This window comes from Crocuta crocuta, unplaced genomic scaffold (assembly GCF_008692635.1).
Source record: "Crocuta crocuta isolate KB4526 unplaced genomic scaffold, BGI_CrCroc_1.0 scaffold452, whole genome shotgun sequence".
In the NCBI taxonomy this organism is placed as follows: Eukaryota; Metazoa; Chordata; class Mammalia; order Carnivora; family Hyaenidae; genus Crocuta; species Crocuta crocuta.
Window position 1 is genome coordinate 46,617 of NW_027528851.1, and position 19,963 is coordinate 66,579.

General features: G+C 35.1%; 1 protein-coding gene across 1 annotated transcript in view; it reads right to left on the reverse strand.

The window, feature by feature from the left end:
* CFTR (CF transmembrane conductance regulator) overlaps positions 1-19,963 on the reverse strand; it is a 164,685-nt gene that overhangs the window by 18,341 nt on the left and 126,381 nt on the right. Inside the window, exon 23 of the mRNA XM_077756020.1 lies at positions 4,678-4,833. Within this exon, the coding sequence (XP_077612146.1) occupies positions 4,678-4,833 (156 nt within the window). The remainder of the gene's footprint in view (positions 1-4,677; positions 4,834-19,963) is intronic.

A 19,963-nucleotide genomic window follows, 5' to 3' on the forward strand; every position in this document is an offset into this window, starting at 1 on the left:
CCATTTCAGAACTTATCAAGTCTTTCCCTCTTTTCCCTAATACTCTCTAACACATGACCTCCTCTGCTCTTTATGCCCCAACTCTTTCTAGTCCCCTTCTTTGTGTCTGTTTATAATATCCTTGTCTGTCTGGGATCCTGAAAAATCCTTTCCACAATTCCCTGCCCCTAATCTTTTAAAACCTACAAACATATGTCCCATTATGACCTGCCTTAATTATTACTTCTCTGTGAAACTGCCCCTACTCATTTATTCATTCCTAGAGTATATTTCTAAGCCAATACAAAAATGAAGGAGACGTGATCCCTGCCCTCAAGGAACTGTGAATAATAATAACCATCATCACAACACAATGTATTGCATTTACTATGTGCTAGGGTGTAGTCTCAATACTTTGACTTATTACTTTACTCACTTAATCTTCATGAAACCTACTGAATATAGGTAGGTAGATAATAACCTTCCATTATACTCATTTTATAGACAAGGAAACTAAGGCTCAGAGAAATCAAATAACTTCCTAAGCTTACAATAGCTAGTAAAATCCAGATACTGGTAGAACCACAGTCTCTTGTAAAATAACCCAAGCACTTGGTGACTCTGTACAAGACAATGTATATTAAATGTCTAACATGTAAGCAATGCTATATAAGAGACAGAAAAATCTTTAAGGAAAAAAATCTATTTCTATTATATTATTTTTGCTAATCCTCTTTGCTGATGATTTTTTAAAGTTTATTATTTTTGAGAGAGAGTGAACTAGAGTGAGCAGGAGAGGGACAGAGAGAGAGAGGGAGAAAGAGAATCCCAAGCAAGTGGGGCTCAATCTTATAAACCATGAGATCATAACCTGAGCCAAAATCAAGAATTAGACACTCAGGTACCCTGATTTTTGATGATTTTGTGTTTAAATCTTGCTTCCCTAACCAGAATATATAAAAGTATTTGTAATACTAAGTGGAAATTAAGCAAATACACAGATAATTCTAACACAAGACATTGAAAAGTGCCAGGAGAGACTTATAAACAAAGTCCTAGATCCCATCTCGGTTTAGGATGCGGAGATGGAGAGTTGGGGTTTGAGTCAAGGTTATGGGGGTAGGGGGGAGTCAGAAAAGGCCATTTGACAGATTTACATTTGAGAGGCCAACATAACTATGGTGAAGGAAGACCGTCTCAGACAGAGGACGTGCATAAACAGATGAAATAGAGAAAAGTGAGGAATCTTTCATGGAACAGAAAGTCTAGCTTGTCTGAAAGTGAGAGGTGCCCAGGTGTGAAGAGTGGTGGACGTGACTGGAAAGGTTGGGTCAAGACCTAACTTTCAGGGACCTAAACCATGGATATAAGAATCTGTAACTTATTCAGTAGAGAAGGAGTGTCCTAGTAGGTTTGTGGCTTGGCAAGTCACAAAATAGGAACACTGCATTTTTCAAGGTTAATTTGTATGCAACATATAATGGACAGATGTAAAGAAGAAAGGAGGAGGAGGAGAAAAGAAGGAAGGATACAGTGACATGGTGAAGGCAGCAATAACAGGGCTTACAGTTGTATTCACTCTCATAATTACTCACACCACTCCCTGAACAAGCCCGCCTTGACTCATAACTATATTTAATTAACTCTCTGGTTTATTAGTTTGGTTTCTTCTTTTGACCTGACTTATGAAAATGAATTCAATTTTGAGCTTCTCATTGAAAGTTCACAGGTGGGATTGGACCTCAATACCTTTTACATAACTATAGACTTCATAGCATATAGAATTATATTATGCTATAATTTTAAACTTGTAGGAATTTTACAGCTAATTATTAAATTGCTAATAATTATTATTAAATTGAATGAAAACTGCTGCACTCCCAATTTCATTGCTCAGATCTACAGATACATGTTTTGGCCCTATCTGATATCCTTCACAGGAAAAGATGTTCCATTCTGGAAGTCATGTGTGCATGGATTATTTTCAGGTCATGAGGTCTCATGCAAGTATAGGCCTAATCCTTTGCTCAGAAGAGCTTGCAGTCTTTCAAAGTTGTAATTGAAGCTTGTGGATACATTAAAAATTATTTTTTTCTGTTTTTCAAGAATAAAGTATTTAGCAAATTTTCAGGCTAATAAACAAATTTAAATCTTAATGTTCAATTTGCCTAAGGCAATGGGGCTTTTACTATAGGCCTCAGTGCTGTCTCTCCATGTCACAGGTAAAATGAAACAAATTAAAGAAGGCCCTACCTTGAAATGTACACAGAACTCATTTCTCTAGGCTGGTGCATTTTCCAAGATTGCTCTCAAGCTATATTCAAGAGAATGCACAAGTGTGTGTGCACACATGTGCACACATATGCTCGTGCGCGCACACACACACACACAGAACAGGAACTTGCCAAAACTAATGACATCTTGTAATTCCATAACTGATGTCTCAGGATCACTATGAGGGAGAGAAAAGGTTTTTTGTTTAAATGTCCTGTTTCATGTGTCTAAAAACAAGTGACTGACCCACAGATATCTGATATATCCATGACAGAGACCCCCTTACAAGGTCTGAAAGATGGAAGGAAGAAAAGTAGAAAAGCAAACAAATTCAGTTCTCAGATTTTTTTTCTTAGGTTTATTTATTCTTGGGTTTATTTTCAGAGAGACAGAGAGAATATGAGTGGGGGAGGGGAAGAGAAAGAAGGAGGGAGAGAATATCTGAAGTGGGCTCTGCACTGATGGTGCAGAGCTGGGGGTTGGAACCCATGAAATCATGAGATCATGACCTGAGCCAAAATCAAGAATCAGACACTTAACTGACTGAGCCACCCAGGTGCCTCAATAGTTCTTCCTGGATTTTTAATCATTTCTTCCTTCTTATTTTCTTTTTAATGATCAAACTCCAGGCAAAGAAGAAAAAGTTACTTAATTTGAACTTCTAAACCAAAGTAAGGAAAATAAAAGCATCTTCTAGTTTGTATATTAAAAAGGTATGAGGAATTTGCCCTTTCTTTCTTTCTTGGGCATTCACTTAATATTCTCAAGTAGTCACTGTAGAAAAAAAAATAGTACATTCTTTCTATAGATATCCCTGTGATACTAGGAGACAGTTCCAGAAACAAACCAGGGTCATAAAAATGTCTAATGAGATGCATCTACATTTAGATGATCACACATTTTTGAAGGCATATCTCAAAGTATTTCTGGTTCAGTTTATATCATTTTATGAAGCCTTGAAGCCATAGAAGAGGGAATATGAAATAAAGGCAAGTTCGAAAGATTTACTTCAGGAGAAAACCAAGATAAAGAATTTTCATAACTCTGGTTCACTTGGTTTTCCTCCAAGTCTTGTATATTTAGGTTCCTAAATAGATCATATAATTAAAAAAATCTATCACATTGGCAGATAAACTAAAGGATTCCCAGTGAAATTATTTTTTATAGTCAATTTATATGGATAAGAATGACAGAAAAACAAAAGCTTCACTACTGCAGTTAAAAATGGGACCAGGAGACTCAGGATCAAAGGAACAGCAAAGCTCTTGGACAACCAGATTCTATCCTGTGTTCTTCAACATTGCTCTCTTGCCTAAGGCTATCACCTTGGGATACTCATATTCCCAGTGTTTATCTTTAGACCATCTGACAATTTTTCTTTTTTGCCTGAAGAAACAATACTGCTTTTGAAAAGTTCCACCAGGTATCAGCTTCTGGCAATATGGCAAAGTCTAGACCAAAAAATTAAAAACATCAGTCTAGCAGTTATAACATCTAGTGCCTCATTAGTTGAAAAAAGCAAATGTTCCACCGAGGTAATCTATCGAGAAATACAAGCTATTTTCTCAGGCTAGATGGACTATAAAGTCCATCTACCTGGAGATGCTCCCAGTATTTTAATTTTGTGTTAAGAGTAGACAATTGTTAGAATGTACTGGTGGAATGGATTCAGACCATTCGGACAAAGGGAGTAACATGGTAACCAAAGCAGTGAATATGCCCACAGAGAAGAAAGCAAACACCAGTAGAAATGCAACACATGCCTTTCAGATTTGGCCTCAGTAAAGACTTTCCTTGGTTTCCACTGAGATCATTTTAAACTGGAATGGCTGCTATTTCTCTCAGATATAAGAAATCCTCTTGTACAATGACACAGATAGAATGCTACCAAGCCAGTGAAGTCAGAGATCCTTTGTGACCCAAATCAAAGAGTGACATTTAAAAAAAAAAGCTACAGATTAATCTGACATGATTCATTTTATCCAAAGAACGAAAAACAATCATTACACTTTCTATTTTCCATTCCACTCCTTGATGCTTCCAAGTGCTTCTTCCTTCAGCAGCATAATTTACATTATGAAAAGCACTTCTCAGCCTGCTGTCAGGGCTAACTTGGAACTCAGACCAATGAAGGAGGAGGGAAAGCTGATTAAAAACACAAGTCCCCTGCTCCCACTGTGGATATCGTGTCTTCTGGGAAAGGCTATCCAAACCATTAATAGTTCTATAACTATTTCCTTAGAGTTCCAAACTTTTAAAGATAGTTTTCTTTTTCTTCATGAAAAGGTTACATTGCAGTAAAAAAGACAGCAATAAATAAATATATTTTATAAGATGTGTGATTTTCTTGAGATTAAGGGTCAAATAACGGTAAAGAAATATTTAGTTACTTTTTTTTCTTGACTGTCAGTCATTCTGACTTACCTGGGGGATCACTCCAAAGGCTTTCCTCCACTCTTGCAAAGGTATTGAATACCAAGATACACCGTCTATTTGGATTTCTCCTTCAGTGTTCAGCAGTCTCAAAAGAGCTGATAACAAAGTACTCTTCCCTGAGCCAGTTCTTCCCAAGAGGCCCACCTAGAAAACAAGAGTGATAAAATTACTCCTCTGACATACAGTTACCATACCAGAAGTGTTATCTGGTATTATACTTGAATAAAAAATATCAGAACAGGTTTTTTTTAACATCACCAGGTGAAGATTTCAACTTACTGATTCAAATCTTTCTGTACACTCTCAATTCTGACCAATATCAATCTTAGGCAGAGCAACCTTGGAAAGAATATAGAAACTGGCCATAATAATTATACTCTTCATTCTGGACCCTTCATTTTTCACTGAGCTTTACTAATGGCAAAAAGGTTAAAAATTGCCCATTTTGCATCAAGGAAAACAAAGATACAGTGTCTTAATGCATACCATTTCTTTCTTTTTTTTTTTTTTTACAAATAGTTTATTGACAAATTAGTTTCCACATAACACNTTGCATACCATTTCTAAGGATGGCCTTAAGCCAAAAGCAGGAACGTATATAGCTTGATCTAGTTCCTGATATGAATATGAGCTTGAAAATGAATGAATCTGAAATAGTTCTAACACTTAGATACTGTCCTTCATACAGGAAGCACAAGTTCAGGCCTGACCATAAACAAGAATAAGTTCAGTGAGCTCTATGTTCCCAGAGAGGGCAGGCTGAGCCTTGCCATTCAGTGGATATGCATTTGGACAGTTTTCAGATCACATTCTCACATCTACTAATACAGCTAACTGGCAGGAAGAGAATTTGGAGAAGCAAAAAAGATATTAAAGAAACAACTATTCTTGTTTCTAAAAGACTGTAAAAGCATAAAACAGAAGTGAGAACTCCAGGCATTGCAAGGGGATGCTTGCATCAGATGCTTCAGGTAGCCCACAGGGACCCCAAGCCTGTGTTTCATGTGGGCTTAGATCCAGCACTTGGAGAAAGATGCTTTAAGTGGGATGGAACATTTCTGAAGTCATTAACTAAATACTGAATAACAGCCTGACATTTAGTAGCACCGAATAAATGTTCAGCTCTTTCCTTTTATTTGATTCCTCTTTCTCTTTTATCATTTAACATTTTTTTACAGGACAGCTGGGCCAATGGTCTTTTAGAGTAATGCTTTTTACACTATCTGTGGGAAAGGACAGTTTTGTTTTGCTTTTTGTTTGTTTGTTTGTTTGCTTCCAGTCTACTGCAAATCAGTACTTTAAAAAAGAAAATATAATAAAAATGAATTTCTACATGCTTACTTTCAATTCCTATACCTATCAGAGACCCCAAACAGCTTATAAACCAGAACTAGTTCATGGACCACAATGAATACCTTAGAGCTTATAACAACCTGTAATAATAACTTACTGAATACTTATTAAGAATCTGGTAATAAACTAGGTATTTGGGCTAAATTGGTAAATAATAATGACACCATATCTTTTGTTCATAAGAGCCCTGTAATGAGACTATCACAAATGCTTGTTATCTGAGACAGCTGAGAAAATTAGATAAACCAACAGCTATATACAACACCCTTTTGAGGTTCTTCATACCACTAATCAGAATCAGTAATTATTGTACTTATTTTTTATTGATTATTACTTGTGTTAACACCAAGAATTTAAGTTTAATAAGCACAGGGTGGTCTGTGTTTCCATTGAATTCTCAGTACCTGCCAATGTGATGGGTTCACATAAAATGCTCAACAAATACTTGTTTGGATTGACTGAGGGACAGTCAGATGGAAGATGAATGAATGGATAAACAGACATATGGATTGGATGGATGGATGGATGGATGGGAAGAAGGAAGCAAGAGAGGAAAAGGAAGAGGGATAGAGGGAAGGCAGGTGAATAGACAAACTAATTGATCTAACAAGCAAATGAATTTAGTTAATTTTGGTCAATTATAAGATCAACTCTTAATTAAAAATTTGTGAAATTTCATATGCACACCTCCATTTCTGAATCAACCCACGTTTTACAAACATATTCATCATATGTCATGATTTTTGAAACACAACAGTAAAGCTATTATAAGCAATCTGAATCTTCCTTGTGTAGATGAAGTATGGGAGAAGGGAAGTTCAATAAGAGAAAGTGATTTGCTTTAAAGTCATATCACATATTTAATTAGACAACAAAAAGAAATAAAAGGCATTAGGATTGGCAAGGGATCAGTAAACATTTCAGTATTTGCTGCTGACATGATGGTCTATATATAAAACCCAAAAGACTCTACTAAAAAATTGCTAGAACTGATACACAAATTTAGTAAAGTTACAGGATACAAAATCAATGTACAGAAATCTGTTGTATTTCTATACATCAATAATGAAACACCAGAAAGAGGAAAGAGAAATCAAGAAAACAATCCCATTTATAATTGCACCAAAAATAATAAGATACCTAGGAATAAACCTAACCAAAGAGGTAAAGGACCTCTACTCTGAAAACTATGAAACACTGATGAAAGAAATTGAAGATGACATAAACAAATGGAAAGACATTCCATGTTCATGGGTTGGAAGAATAAATATTGTTAAAAGCAATCTACACATTTAATGTAATTCCTATCAAAATACCAACAGCGTTTTTCATGGACTTAGAACAAACAACCCTAAAATTTGTATGAAACCAAACACACACACACACACACACACACACACACACACACACACACCAAACAGCCAAAGCAACCTTGAAAAAGAAAAGTTGGAGACATAACAATCTGGACTTCAAGTTATACTACAAAGCTATAGGGATCAAAACAGTACGGTATTGGCACAAAAAGAGGTACATAGATCAATGGCACAGAATAGGAAACCCAGAAGTGAACCCACAACTATATGGTCACTTAATGTTTGACAAAGCAGGAAAGAATGTCCATTGGTAAAAAGACAGTCTCTTCAACAAACAGTGCTGGGAAAACTGGATAGCAAAATGCAAAATGGAGAAACTGGACCACTTTCTTATACCATACACAAAAATAAATTCAAAATGGATGCCAAGACCTACATGTGAGACCTGAAACCATTAAATCCTAGAAGAGAACACAGGCAGTTACCTCTTTGACATCAGCTGTAGCAACTTTTTTCTAGTTATGTTTCCTGGGGCAAAGGAAACAAAAGCAAAAATAAATTATTGGGACGAAATCAACATAAAAAACTTCCAAACAGTGGAGGAAATAATCAATAAAACTAAAAGGCAACTTACAGAGTGGAAGAAGATATTTGTAAATGACATATCTCATAAAGGGTTAGTATCCAAAATATGTAAAGAACTTATAAAACTTAACACCCCAAAAATGAATAACCCAATTAAAAAATGGGCAGAAGACATGAATAGACATTTCTCCAAAGAAAACACCCAGATGGCCAACAGACACATGAAAGGATGCTCAACATCACTCATTATCGGGGAAATGCAAATCAAAACTACAGCGAGATATCACCTTACTACCTGTCAGAACGGCTAAAATCAGTAACACAAGAAACAACAGTTGTTGGTGAAAATGTGAAGTAAGGGGAGAACCCTCTTGTACTTGCAATGTGAACAGTGTGAAACTTTCCACTGTGGAAAACAGTATGGAGGTTCTTCAAAAAGTTAAAAATAGAGCTATCCTACAATCTAGCTATCACACTACTAGGTATTTACCCAAGGAATAAAAAACACTAGTTCAAAGGAATACACACACCCTGATGTTACAGCAACATTATCTACAATGGCCAAATTATGGGAACAGCCCAAGTGTTCATCAACTGATGAATGGATAAGGAAGATGTGGTATATGTATATACATGTATACATATATACATACATGTGTGTGTATGCACACACACACACGTACATACATACAATGGAATATGAGTCAGCCATAAAAAAGAATGAAATCTTGCCATTTTCAGTGACATGGATGGAGCTAGAGAGTATCATCCTAAGTAAACTAAGTCAGTCAGAGAAGGACAAATACCATATGATTTCTCTCATAATGTGGAATTTAAGAAACAAAATAAAATCAGAAAAGGGGGAAAAAAGAGAGAGGCAAACCAAGAAACAGTCTTAACTATAGAGACAAAGTGATGGTTACCAGAGAGGAGAGGGGTGGGGGGATAGGAAAATAGGTGATAGTGATTAAGGATTACACTTGCAATGAGCACCGAGTGATGTATGGAAGTGCTGAACCACTATATTGTACATATGAAACTAATACTACATTCTATGTCAGCTAACTGGAATTTAAACAAAAACTTAAAAAAATAATAATAGAATCATATCACAAATTCTTTATAAAAAGTACCTTGAGGTCCAGAACCCCATTTCATTAGTCAGGGTTCTAATGACCTTAATGAGATAAATGACCTTTAATGAGATAAATGACCATGTTCCCTTTCAAACAGCACATGTTGAAATTTTTAGAAAACTCAGTTTTTATGTTGGTATAAGAGTAAATTGAAAGGCAGTTTGTAAATCTTTTGCTTAGCTTTAAAGGTTTTAGCTTTTCTCTGGTTCTTCTATATTATTGAACTGTTGATGTTGCATTGTGTCTGACATGTTTTTAACTGCAAGGAATCTTATTGGTCCATACCTAACAAAGTCTTTTTGTTTATACAATTGGCACATAATAATTCTTTTCCGGGATTTGTTTTTCCAGGCTTCTCAGTGATCTGTTGAATAGGGCCAGAGTACTTCCTGCAAATGAGATTTTAAGGTATATCCTAATTCCAAGTCAGCGACTTCTAGTAACTTTCATTGAACTTCCTTTCTGCAAATTTTGGATCAAGATAAATCAATGTTAAATTGAGCTAAATAATGTGGAGAGCTACATAATGTGGAAAGCTAAATAATTTAATGCTGAATTTGGTGCTAGCTGTAACTGCATTATACCAGTACATTCTTTTCAGAGTATCTGATTCACCACTAGTCTAGTATTGCAATAGATTGAAACCTGCTATAATTATTTTTCATCTCCTTGTGGTCTCCAGAAATCAAGATACCAAATAAAATAAAATGTATATCTCCAAAGTGATAATAACTGCTTTTATATGTTTATTATTAAAAAACACAATTCTTAACAAAATAAATTCTTGCGAATATGCTCCTCATAACTCTAGGATAAACTACTGAATGATTCACTTACTAAATACTAATTGTTATCAAGATGGAATGCCATATGTGTTTAACAAATCAAATAGACATTTAGATGGTTATCCTGCTATGATCTGAACACTTGATACTGATTTAACTGCTTCTGGCATCACAGTATTTTAAATAGGCTACAAATAAAGAAGGCAGGTAAGCTCACCCAAAAGAATAGATCTTGAAGTACTATTAAAGAGCTGTGTAACCAGAGGACTGTCCAGTACTGTGATAGACACAAAATACCACCTAAGGCATTTTGATAAGTCTATGTTTGTCATGAAGGACCTGGCTCCAAACTAGAATTCAAAATACAGCCTGTATTTTGAGAGGAAAACAAAAGGTAAAACAGAAGAATTTTCTCATTGGGGGGAAGGTAACATACATATTAAAATTCAGGCAAAAAGTCAAAAACTTTTAAGAAAACAACTATTTGAGATTAAAAAGAAAAACAGTTTTAGAGGAGTCTGAGTGGCTCAGTCAGTTATGCTTCCCTCTCTTGATTTTGGTTCAGGTCATAATCTCATGGTGGTGAGATAAAGTCCTCCCATCAGGCTCTGTGCTGATGATGTGGAGCCTATTTGGGATTCTCTCCCTCCCTCTCTCTCTCCCTCTCCCCTGTTCTCTCTCTCACTTTCTCTGTATCTCAAAATAAACAAATAAACTTTAAAAAAAAGAAAAATTGTTTGTTTTTTTAAATCAAAGTAAAGGTTGTGAAATACTTGCTATATTTCTCATGCATTGAACATAAAATTTAAAGTACAGGTTCCATGAGGTAAAAGCCTAAATTAAGAGCAAAGAAGAAAATAGGACATCTCTTCCATAAAATAAATGTTATGGACAAAGTGCTTTAATATGAAGACTGAATAACTTTTCTGCTTAAAATACTGATTTTTGAATATTTTCACCATGCTATGAGCCAAATATTTGTGTTTCTCTGAAATTCATATGTTGAAATCCTAACCTCCAATGTGAGACTTTTGAGAGGGGCTTAGGTCATAAAGGTAGAACCCTCATGAATGAGATTAATGCCCTTATAAAGAATCCCCAGAAAGCTCTCTCTCCCCTTTTACCATGTGAGGTTACAATGACAAGACAGATATCTATGAGGAAGTGGGTTCTCACTAGACAATGAATCTTCTGGTACCATGACCTTGGACTTCCCAGACACTAAAAGTGTGAGGAATAAATGTGTGTTGTTTATAAGCCACCCAGCCTATGATATCTTGTAATAGAAGCCCAAATGAATAGAAGCTCAGGCACACCATTTAACCAAGAATGCTGAAATCCACTAAAAATTAAACAAGAAATGCACATTTAAGTCCTTTCAATTTTTTTTTTTTCAAGAAGATGAAGAAGATAAAGTAGACCACAGCTGATCTTGCAGGGCTTTTGGACAGTCAAAAAAAATATACTGAATTTGAGTCTTCTTAATTTGGCAAGCAAAAAGTATGTTTGAGGCATCTTGTTATAGCTTGCAACAAACTGTTATAGGCTCTAAGGGCAAGGCAGTAGAAATAAGAATCTTAAGAGAGCTGTGCTGAATAATATTTTCAGAATCGGTTCCTACTCTAATCAGTCATATGACCTAGAAGGAGGGATAAGCTATTCACTCACATAAGCATTTAACATATTCTAAGCAAAGGGGTTAAAAGATGAAAAACAGAACTTCTGGTTTCTGGTCCAAAGTAAAAGGAACTTGAAGGTCATCACTCTAGCCTAAAAACAAGTAAGAAGCCAAGTACACTGAAAAATCAAAATACTTCTTACATCTAGTAGAGAGTGAAGACACATGATAAACCGTAGCCACCATAAATGGAAAGACAGACAAGCATATATAGAGAATCACAATTTACTAAAAAAGAAACCATGATCAGACACCTCTGCAGAAACCAATCAGAGTAAAAAACCTTAAACTGTAACTAACAAATTACTGGATGCTCAGTGTAGACAGGTCTGAGAGTAAAAATTTCCAGGGTGGCCATATGTAGAAGGGCCCTAAGACTTTTGTGAGTATTAGCTCCAGAAGCCCAAACAGGTTTACAATCTCACAGTGAAAAATACAGAAAAATCCTTTGGTGCATCTAGCAGGCAAAGGCAGAAAGCAACAATTTTGCAGTACTCCAGAGCATGAGAGAATTCTGTTCTTCACAAGGTCTCCCTCAAGAGAAACTTCTTTACTGGAGTCTAACCTAGTGGGCTTTTTATTAGAACCCAACGGATCTAGGGAAGGAAAATATCGAACTCCACATCACACTAGCCATCCTGTGGCATGCAGTAAAAGCACTACAGAGGGAAATTTATAGCATTAAGTGCATATATTAGAAAAGAAGAAATATCTAAAATCAATAATCTAAGTTTGTACCATAAAACTAGAAAAAAAGAGCAAATTAAACTCAAAGGAAGAGAAAGAGAAAAGAGAAAAAAAATTAGAGCAAAACCAACTAATTGAAAACAGAAATCAGTAGAGAAAATCAGTGAAAGCTGGTACTTTGAAAAGATCAATAAAATTAATTAAACTTCTAGCAAGGCTAACTAAAAAGAGATATGATACAAATTACTAATATTACAATTGAAAGAGGGAACATCACTTTTGTTACCATATCCCATGGTAAAAGAACAATAAAGGAATACTATGAACAACTATATACCCACCAATTTGATAATTCTAGATGAAATGGACCAATTCCTTGAAAGATACAATCTTTCAAAACTCACACCAGAAGAAATGGACAATGTAAATATCTTCAAAGAAATTGTATCAATAATTAACAACCTTCCAATTCAGAAATCTCCAAGCCCAGATAGATTCACTGGTGAATTCTACCAAATATTTAAAGTAGAAATTCTACCAATCCTTTACAGTTTCTTTCAGGAGATAGAAACAGAGGGAATATTTCTAACTATTCTATGAGGCCACATTAAAATAACCAAAACCAATCAAAGACATTACAGACCAACATTTCTCATCAACATAGAGCCAAAAATCCTCCACAAAATATTAGCAAATCAAATCCAACAATGTATAAAGAGATTATATTCCATGACCCAGTGGGATTCATCTCAGATATACAAGGTTGGTTCAAAATTCAAAAATGAATTAATATAATGCATCATATCAATGTGCTAAGAAAAATACATGATTATAGTAATAGATACAGAATTCATTCGACAAGATTTAATGCTAATTTCTGATAAAAACTCTCAGCAAACTAGGAATTGAGGGAGACTTCTTTAACTTCATAAAAACATCTACAAAACCGCATAGTTAACATCACCTGTAAGGGTGAAAAACTCAAAGACTTCCTGCTATGGTCAGGAACAAGGCAAGGATGTCCCTTCTCATAACTCCTTTTCAACATTATGCTGGAAATCCTAGATAATGCATTAAGAGAAGAAAATGAAAGGCATAAAGATTGGGAAGAAACAAATAAAACTGTCTTTGTTCACAGATGACATTATCATACGTGTAGAAAATCCAAATCAGCAATAAAGCTCCTGGAGGTAATAAATGATAACAGAAAAATTGTAGGCTACAAGGTTATTATACAAAAGTCAACTGCTTTCCCAAATACCAGCAATGAAAAAGTAGAATTCGAAATTAAGAATGCATTACCATTTATATTAGCACTTCCTCAAAACACTTAGAATAAATATAAGAAAATACGTACAAGATCTAGATAAGAAAAATGACAAAACTCTGATGAATGAAGTCAAAGAAAACTTAAGTAAATAGAGAGATGGTCCATGTTCATGAAAAGGAAGACTCAATATTGTTAAGATATCAGTTCTTCCCAATTTGATCTATAGAGTCAGTGCAATCCCAATCAAAATAAAAAAGCAAGTTATTTGTGGATCTGACAAACTGAATCTAAAGTTTGTATAGAAATGCAAAAGATTCTGAATAACCAACACAATACCAAAGAACAAAGTTTCAGGACTGATACTACTTGACTCCCATGATTTTGCCTTAAAACTGACTTAAAAGACCAAGGTTATATAATATAAACACCTTCATTCCCCCAAATCTTGGCGCAGTAGTTCTCTTTAACTTCACTTATCTGCTTTCCTTCTGTCTCAAAAAACAAAAACAAAAACAAAAACAAACAAAAACAAAAACCATACTCCTCCACAGTGAAATGGCAAATCCTTCTAGATAGCCATCATTTTATATGGTTGTTTCAGTTATCTCTTTCCCACCAATGTTGGTGTTCTATATAACTCCTCATTTCAATACTCACCCTTCCCTAACCCTTTGCAGTTGAACTTCTACTTTTATTTCTCTACACATAATGGATCTCTTAAATTGGACTCTCATGCTTGGAAGGGAATACATCAGTGATAACACCATCATCCTTATACCCAGAGGTTTTACTCAGTGGGGTTGAGTGGGGCTCAACAATATGTATTTCTCATAAGTTCTCAAGTGATGCAGATGATGCTGGTCCAGAGAACCACACTTTGAGAACCACTGCTTTCTTGAAGATTACCAAAAAACACTTAGTAGCAACTGAGTAGGATTTTCCAAGTCTTCAACTTCCTTTATTGCTTCGGCTCTCAAGACTCATAATTTCCATGATCCTGCTCCAATTGTGTCTTCCATTTCATCCTTTATGCATCCCCCAATCTGACTAAATCAGTCAATGTTTTCTGTACATGCCCTGTGCCTTGTATTATTCTCTCTGCCTATAGCACCCTTCTTTACTCACCTTTGCTTGTTCAAATACATAGTTCAAGTCTCAAAGTCTCCTTTTAAATGCCACTTCTTATGGAAAACTTTCCCTAAATAGCTCAACTCCCAGCCAACTGATAGTAACTTCTTTCTCTTTACCTTAGAATTTTACTTATATATCTTTTATTCAAGGGTATAACAAGAACCTGAAGCTTATACAATATATAGAAGGAGTTCTTTCTAGGAACAAAGATTTCAAAATTAGAAATATATAATTAAGTATAGGGCTTTGGAAGGAGCTCAGGCAAGTAAAGTTCTCTGAAACTTAAGCTCTGTTAGCTGCACAGCGATCCGCCTCAGTTCTTAGAGCGGTATTGCATTTTCCCTTTTAGATGGTCATCTTCTGGAGTACATATCTTTTTTTCTCTCTCTTCTTCTTTCTCTCTCCTTTGGCTTCTTCTTTTTCTTCTTTCAAGGGAAGCAGGTGAAAAAGAACTATGAAGTCAGATCTGGGTTTAAGATCTTTTCTAATTCACTCACTTAATTGGACTTCAGTTTCTTCCATTACACAAAGAGGGTAATAATATCTACCTTTGGAATTATAATAATATTGAATGTGATAGCAAATAAATATCTTTAAATAGTGTTTAGGACATGATAAGCACTGGATAAACATTAGTCTCTCGCTTTGGATGCTAAGATCCAAAGCCTTATGTAAGTAATTTTCAATTTCCCCAAAGACCTACCACCATTTCTGGCAAAGAATAGTTACTGAACACATATGGCCTATTTTCTATATAAAGGTTCAGAGAATATGAAATGCCTAAGCATATTGCTTCTTCCTCACTTTACAGCAGCTTTTATTATTACTCTCACATCAAGGAAACTACCTACTACCTACTCTGCAAATTCTGTCATTCTACTAGGACTTGGTTGAATTTAATTTAATGGGCAATTGAGCATCAGTAAAGCCAAGGGGTAGGAGGATGTCAGGAGGAGGAAAAGGAAGTCATTTACCACGTCTTTCACCTTGGTTTATATCAACCTATTTGCTGCCATTGTTTATAACTTGACATCACTTTTGGAATCTATCCTGGTGATCCCAAGGACATTCTCAGTTGCCTGTGGCATTCACTTACGTACAAAGCAAAAGAAACTACCTGATTACATGTTTTCTCAATTCAAGGAAGTAACAAAAGCAAATAATAAATTTTACATAGTTCCAAAGCATAACTTTAAATAATGTAAACAGCCTTATTCTAATATAAGGGACAAATTCAATCTAAAACCTAGTTTTTACATTTATGCTCTTTTAAAACTGTTTTTCCTCTAAAATAACATAGAGGAGAAATAACCAACACCACAGAAATACAAATAATTATAAGAAGATATTGTGAAAAACTATATGCTAACAAATTGGACAATCTAATAGATAGATAAATTTCTACAAACATATAAATTACCAAAACTGAAACAGAAAGAAACACAAAATTTGAACAGACTGATAACCAGCAAAGAAATTGAATGAGTAATAAAAAACTCTCAACAAACAAAAGTCCAGGGCCAAATGGTTTCATAGATGAATTCTACCAATTTTAAAGAGGAGTTAATACTTATTCTTCTCAAGCTATTCCAAAAAATAGAAAAGGAAGAAAAATGCCAAATTTATTCTATGAGCTCAAGATTACCCTGATACCAAAACCAGATAAAGACACACACACACATACACACACACACACACACACACACATGCACGCACATGCACACACACTCACACAAGGCACCATGAAAAAGAGAGCTATAGGTCAATGTCACTGATGAACATAGATGCAAAAATCTTCAACAAAATATTAGCAAACCAAGTTCACATAATTGATTAAAAAATATTCACTATGATCAAGTGGGATTTATTCCTGGGTTGTATAGGTAGTTCAATATTTGCCAATTAATCAACATCAATCATCAATGATACATCCCATCAGTAAGAAAAAGGATAAAAACCATATGATCATTTCAAGACACGCAGAAAAGGCATTTGACAAAGTACAACATCCATTCATGACGGAGAACATATTTCAACATGATAAAGGCAATATATGAAAAACTCATAGCTAACATCATCCTTAATGGGGAAACACTGAGATCTGTTCCCCTAAGGTCAGGAACAAGGCAATGGTGTCAACTCTCCCACTCTTACCACTTTTATTAAACATCGTACTGGCAGTCCTAGCCACAGCAATCAAAAAACAAAAATAAATAATGAATATCCAGATTGGTAAGGAAGCAATAAAACTTTCACTACTTGCAGATGACATGATGGATGACATTTTCTATATAGAAAATCTGAAAGAACCCACCAAAAAAACTGCTAGAACTGCCATGTAGTATTCCATGGTATAGATAGACCACATCTTCTTGATACTACATGGCAATGAGAAACAATGAAATCTGGCCATGTGTAGCAACATGGATGGACCTTGAGGGTGTTATGCTGAGTGAAATAAGTCAGGCAGAGAAGGACAAATATCATATGTTTGCACGTATAGGAGGATTAGGAGGAACTTGACGGAGGAACAAGGGGGAGAAGAAGGGGGGAAATGGTGGGGGAAAGGGAGAGAGGCAAACCATGAGAGACTCTTGAATGCTGACAAAAACTGAGGACTGATGGATGTGGGGGGGAGGGGGGATGGGCATGGAGGAGGACACTTGTGGGGATGAGCACTGAGTGTTATGTGGAAACTAATTTGACAATAAACTATTTGTAAGAAAAAAAAAAAGAAATAGCCAGTCTAACAACAACAACAACAACAACAAAAAACTGCTAGAACTGATAAACAATTCAATAAAGTCACAGGATACAAAATCAATGTACAGAAATTTGTTGCATTTCTATACACCAATAATGAAACACCAGAAAGAGAAATTACGAAAACAATTCTATTTCCAGTTGCACCAAAAATAATAAGATATCTAGTGATAAACCTAACCAAAGTAGTGAAGGACCTTTAATATAAAAACTATAAAACACTAATGAAAGAAATTTAAGATGATACAAACAAATGGAAAAACATTCCATGTTCATGAACTGGAAGAGTAAATATTGTTAAAATGTCTATACCACCCAAAGCAATCTACACATTTAATGCAATCCCTATCAAAATACCAACAGCCTTTTTCACAGTGTTAAAACAAATGATCCTAAAATCTGTATGAAACCACAAAAGATGCTGAATAGCCAAATAACATTGAAAAAGAAAAGCAAAGCTAGAGACATCACAATTCTGGACTTCAAGTTATATTACAAACCTGTAGTGATCAAAACAGTACAGAATTGGCACAAAAAGAGACACATAAATCAATGGAACAGATTAGAAAACCCAGAAACGAACCCACAACTATATCAATCTTCAACAAAGCAGGAAAGAATATCCAATAGGATAAAGATAGTCTCTTCAATAAATGGTACTGGGAAAACTGGACAGTAACATGTAAAAGAAAGAAACTAGACCATTTTCTTATACCATACATACACAAAAATAAATTGAAAATGGATTGAAGACCTACATGCGATACCTGAAACCATAAAAATCCTAGAAGAGAGCACAGGCAGTAACCTGTTTGATATCAGCTGTAGCAACTTCTTTCTAGATATGTCTCCTGAGGAAAGGGAAAAATAAACTATGAGGATTACCTCAACATAAAAAGCTTCTAAACAGTGAAGGAATCAATAAAACCTTTAGCAACCTACATAGTGGGAAAAGATATTTGTAAATAACATATCTCATAAAAGGTTAGTATCTAAATATATAAAAAACTTCTAAAACTTAACACCCAAAAATGAATAATCCAATTTTTAAAAGGGCAGAAAGCACAAACAGACATTTCTCCAAAGAAGACATCCAGATGGCTAACAGACACATGAAAAGATACTTGATATAACTCATCATCAGGTGAATACTAATCAAAACTGCAAGAAGATATTACCTCACACATGTCAGAATGGCTAAAATCAACAACAAAAGAAACAACAGGTTCTGGTGAGGATGTGGAGAAAGGGGAACACTCTTGCAATGTTGGTGGGAACTGGCGCAGCTACTCTGGCAAATAGTATGGAAGTTTCTGAAAAAGTTAAAAACAGAGCTACACAATGATCCAGCAGTCATACTACTGGATGTTTACTCAAAGAATACAAAACCACTAATTCAAAGGCATGCATGTTTATAGGAGAATTATTAAAATAATCCAGATATAGTAACAACCCAAGTGCCTATCAACTGATAAATGGATCAGGAAAATGTAGAATGTATGTGTATACATACACATACACACACACATGCATACATAATGGATTATTACTCAGCCATAAAAAAAGAATGAAATCTTGCCATTTTCAATGACCTGGATGGAACTAGAGAGTATTATGCTAAGTGAACTAAGTCAGAGAAAGACAAATACTATATGATTTCACTTATGTGTGGAATTTAAAAAACAACAAATGAGCAAAGGGAAAAAAGGGGGAGAGAAACAAGCCAAAAAATAGACTGTTAACCACAGAGAACAAGCTGATGGTTACCAGAAGGGGGGGTGGGTGGAGGCATTTATTAAATAGGTTTTAGGGGTTAAGGAGTGTACTTGTGATGAGCACTGGGTAATGCAAAGAAGTACTGAATCACTATAATGTATACCTGAAACTAATAATGCACTGTATGTTAACTGGAATTAAAATAAAAACTTAAAAAAAACTTTTCTCTCAATAAAAAGAAAAAAAAAGGTCCCATTCTTGGTCAGCAAAAATTATAATAAAGTTACTTTTAGTAGTATGTGAATTTATTTATACTAACTGTAAAATTTTTTTAAAAAGTCAAAATTTCTGGTGTGCCATTTCAAGCCATTTAGCCTGTTATACAGGAACACTTTCACTTGCTCTACATTTTTTAGTAGAACTTTTTCCAAAGCATCAAATTATGAAATATTCCTTAAACCCATGGGCCAAAGCAAGTGATAAGAGTCTATTCCTATGTTGATGACAGTGATGGTGGCCTAACAAAGTTTAGTGACCATTATCTCAAAGGTAAAAAAAAAAAAAAAAAAAACAATCTACTTGAGATTAAGCCACAAAGAGAGAAAGTTTTAACATTCAGATTTCATAAGAAGTGGCTCTATAGGGCACCCAGATGACTCAGTCAGTTGAGCACCCACTTCTGATTTCAGCTCAGGTCATGACGTCATGATCCCAGGGTCATGGAATGGAGCCCAACATCAGACTCCATGCTGAGTGTGGAGCCTGCTTAAGTTTCTCTCTTTCTCTCTCTTCCCTGTTCATACTCTTTTTCTTTAAAAAAAATAAAAAGGGAGGGGCCTCTATTCTACTCTATCTCA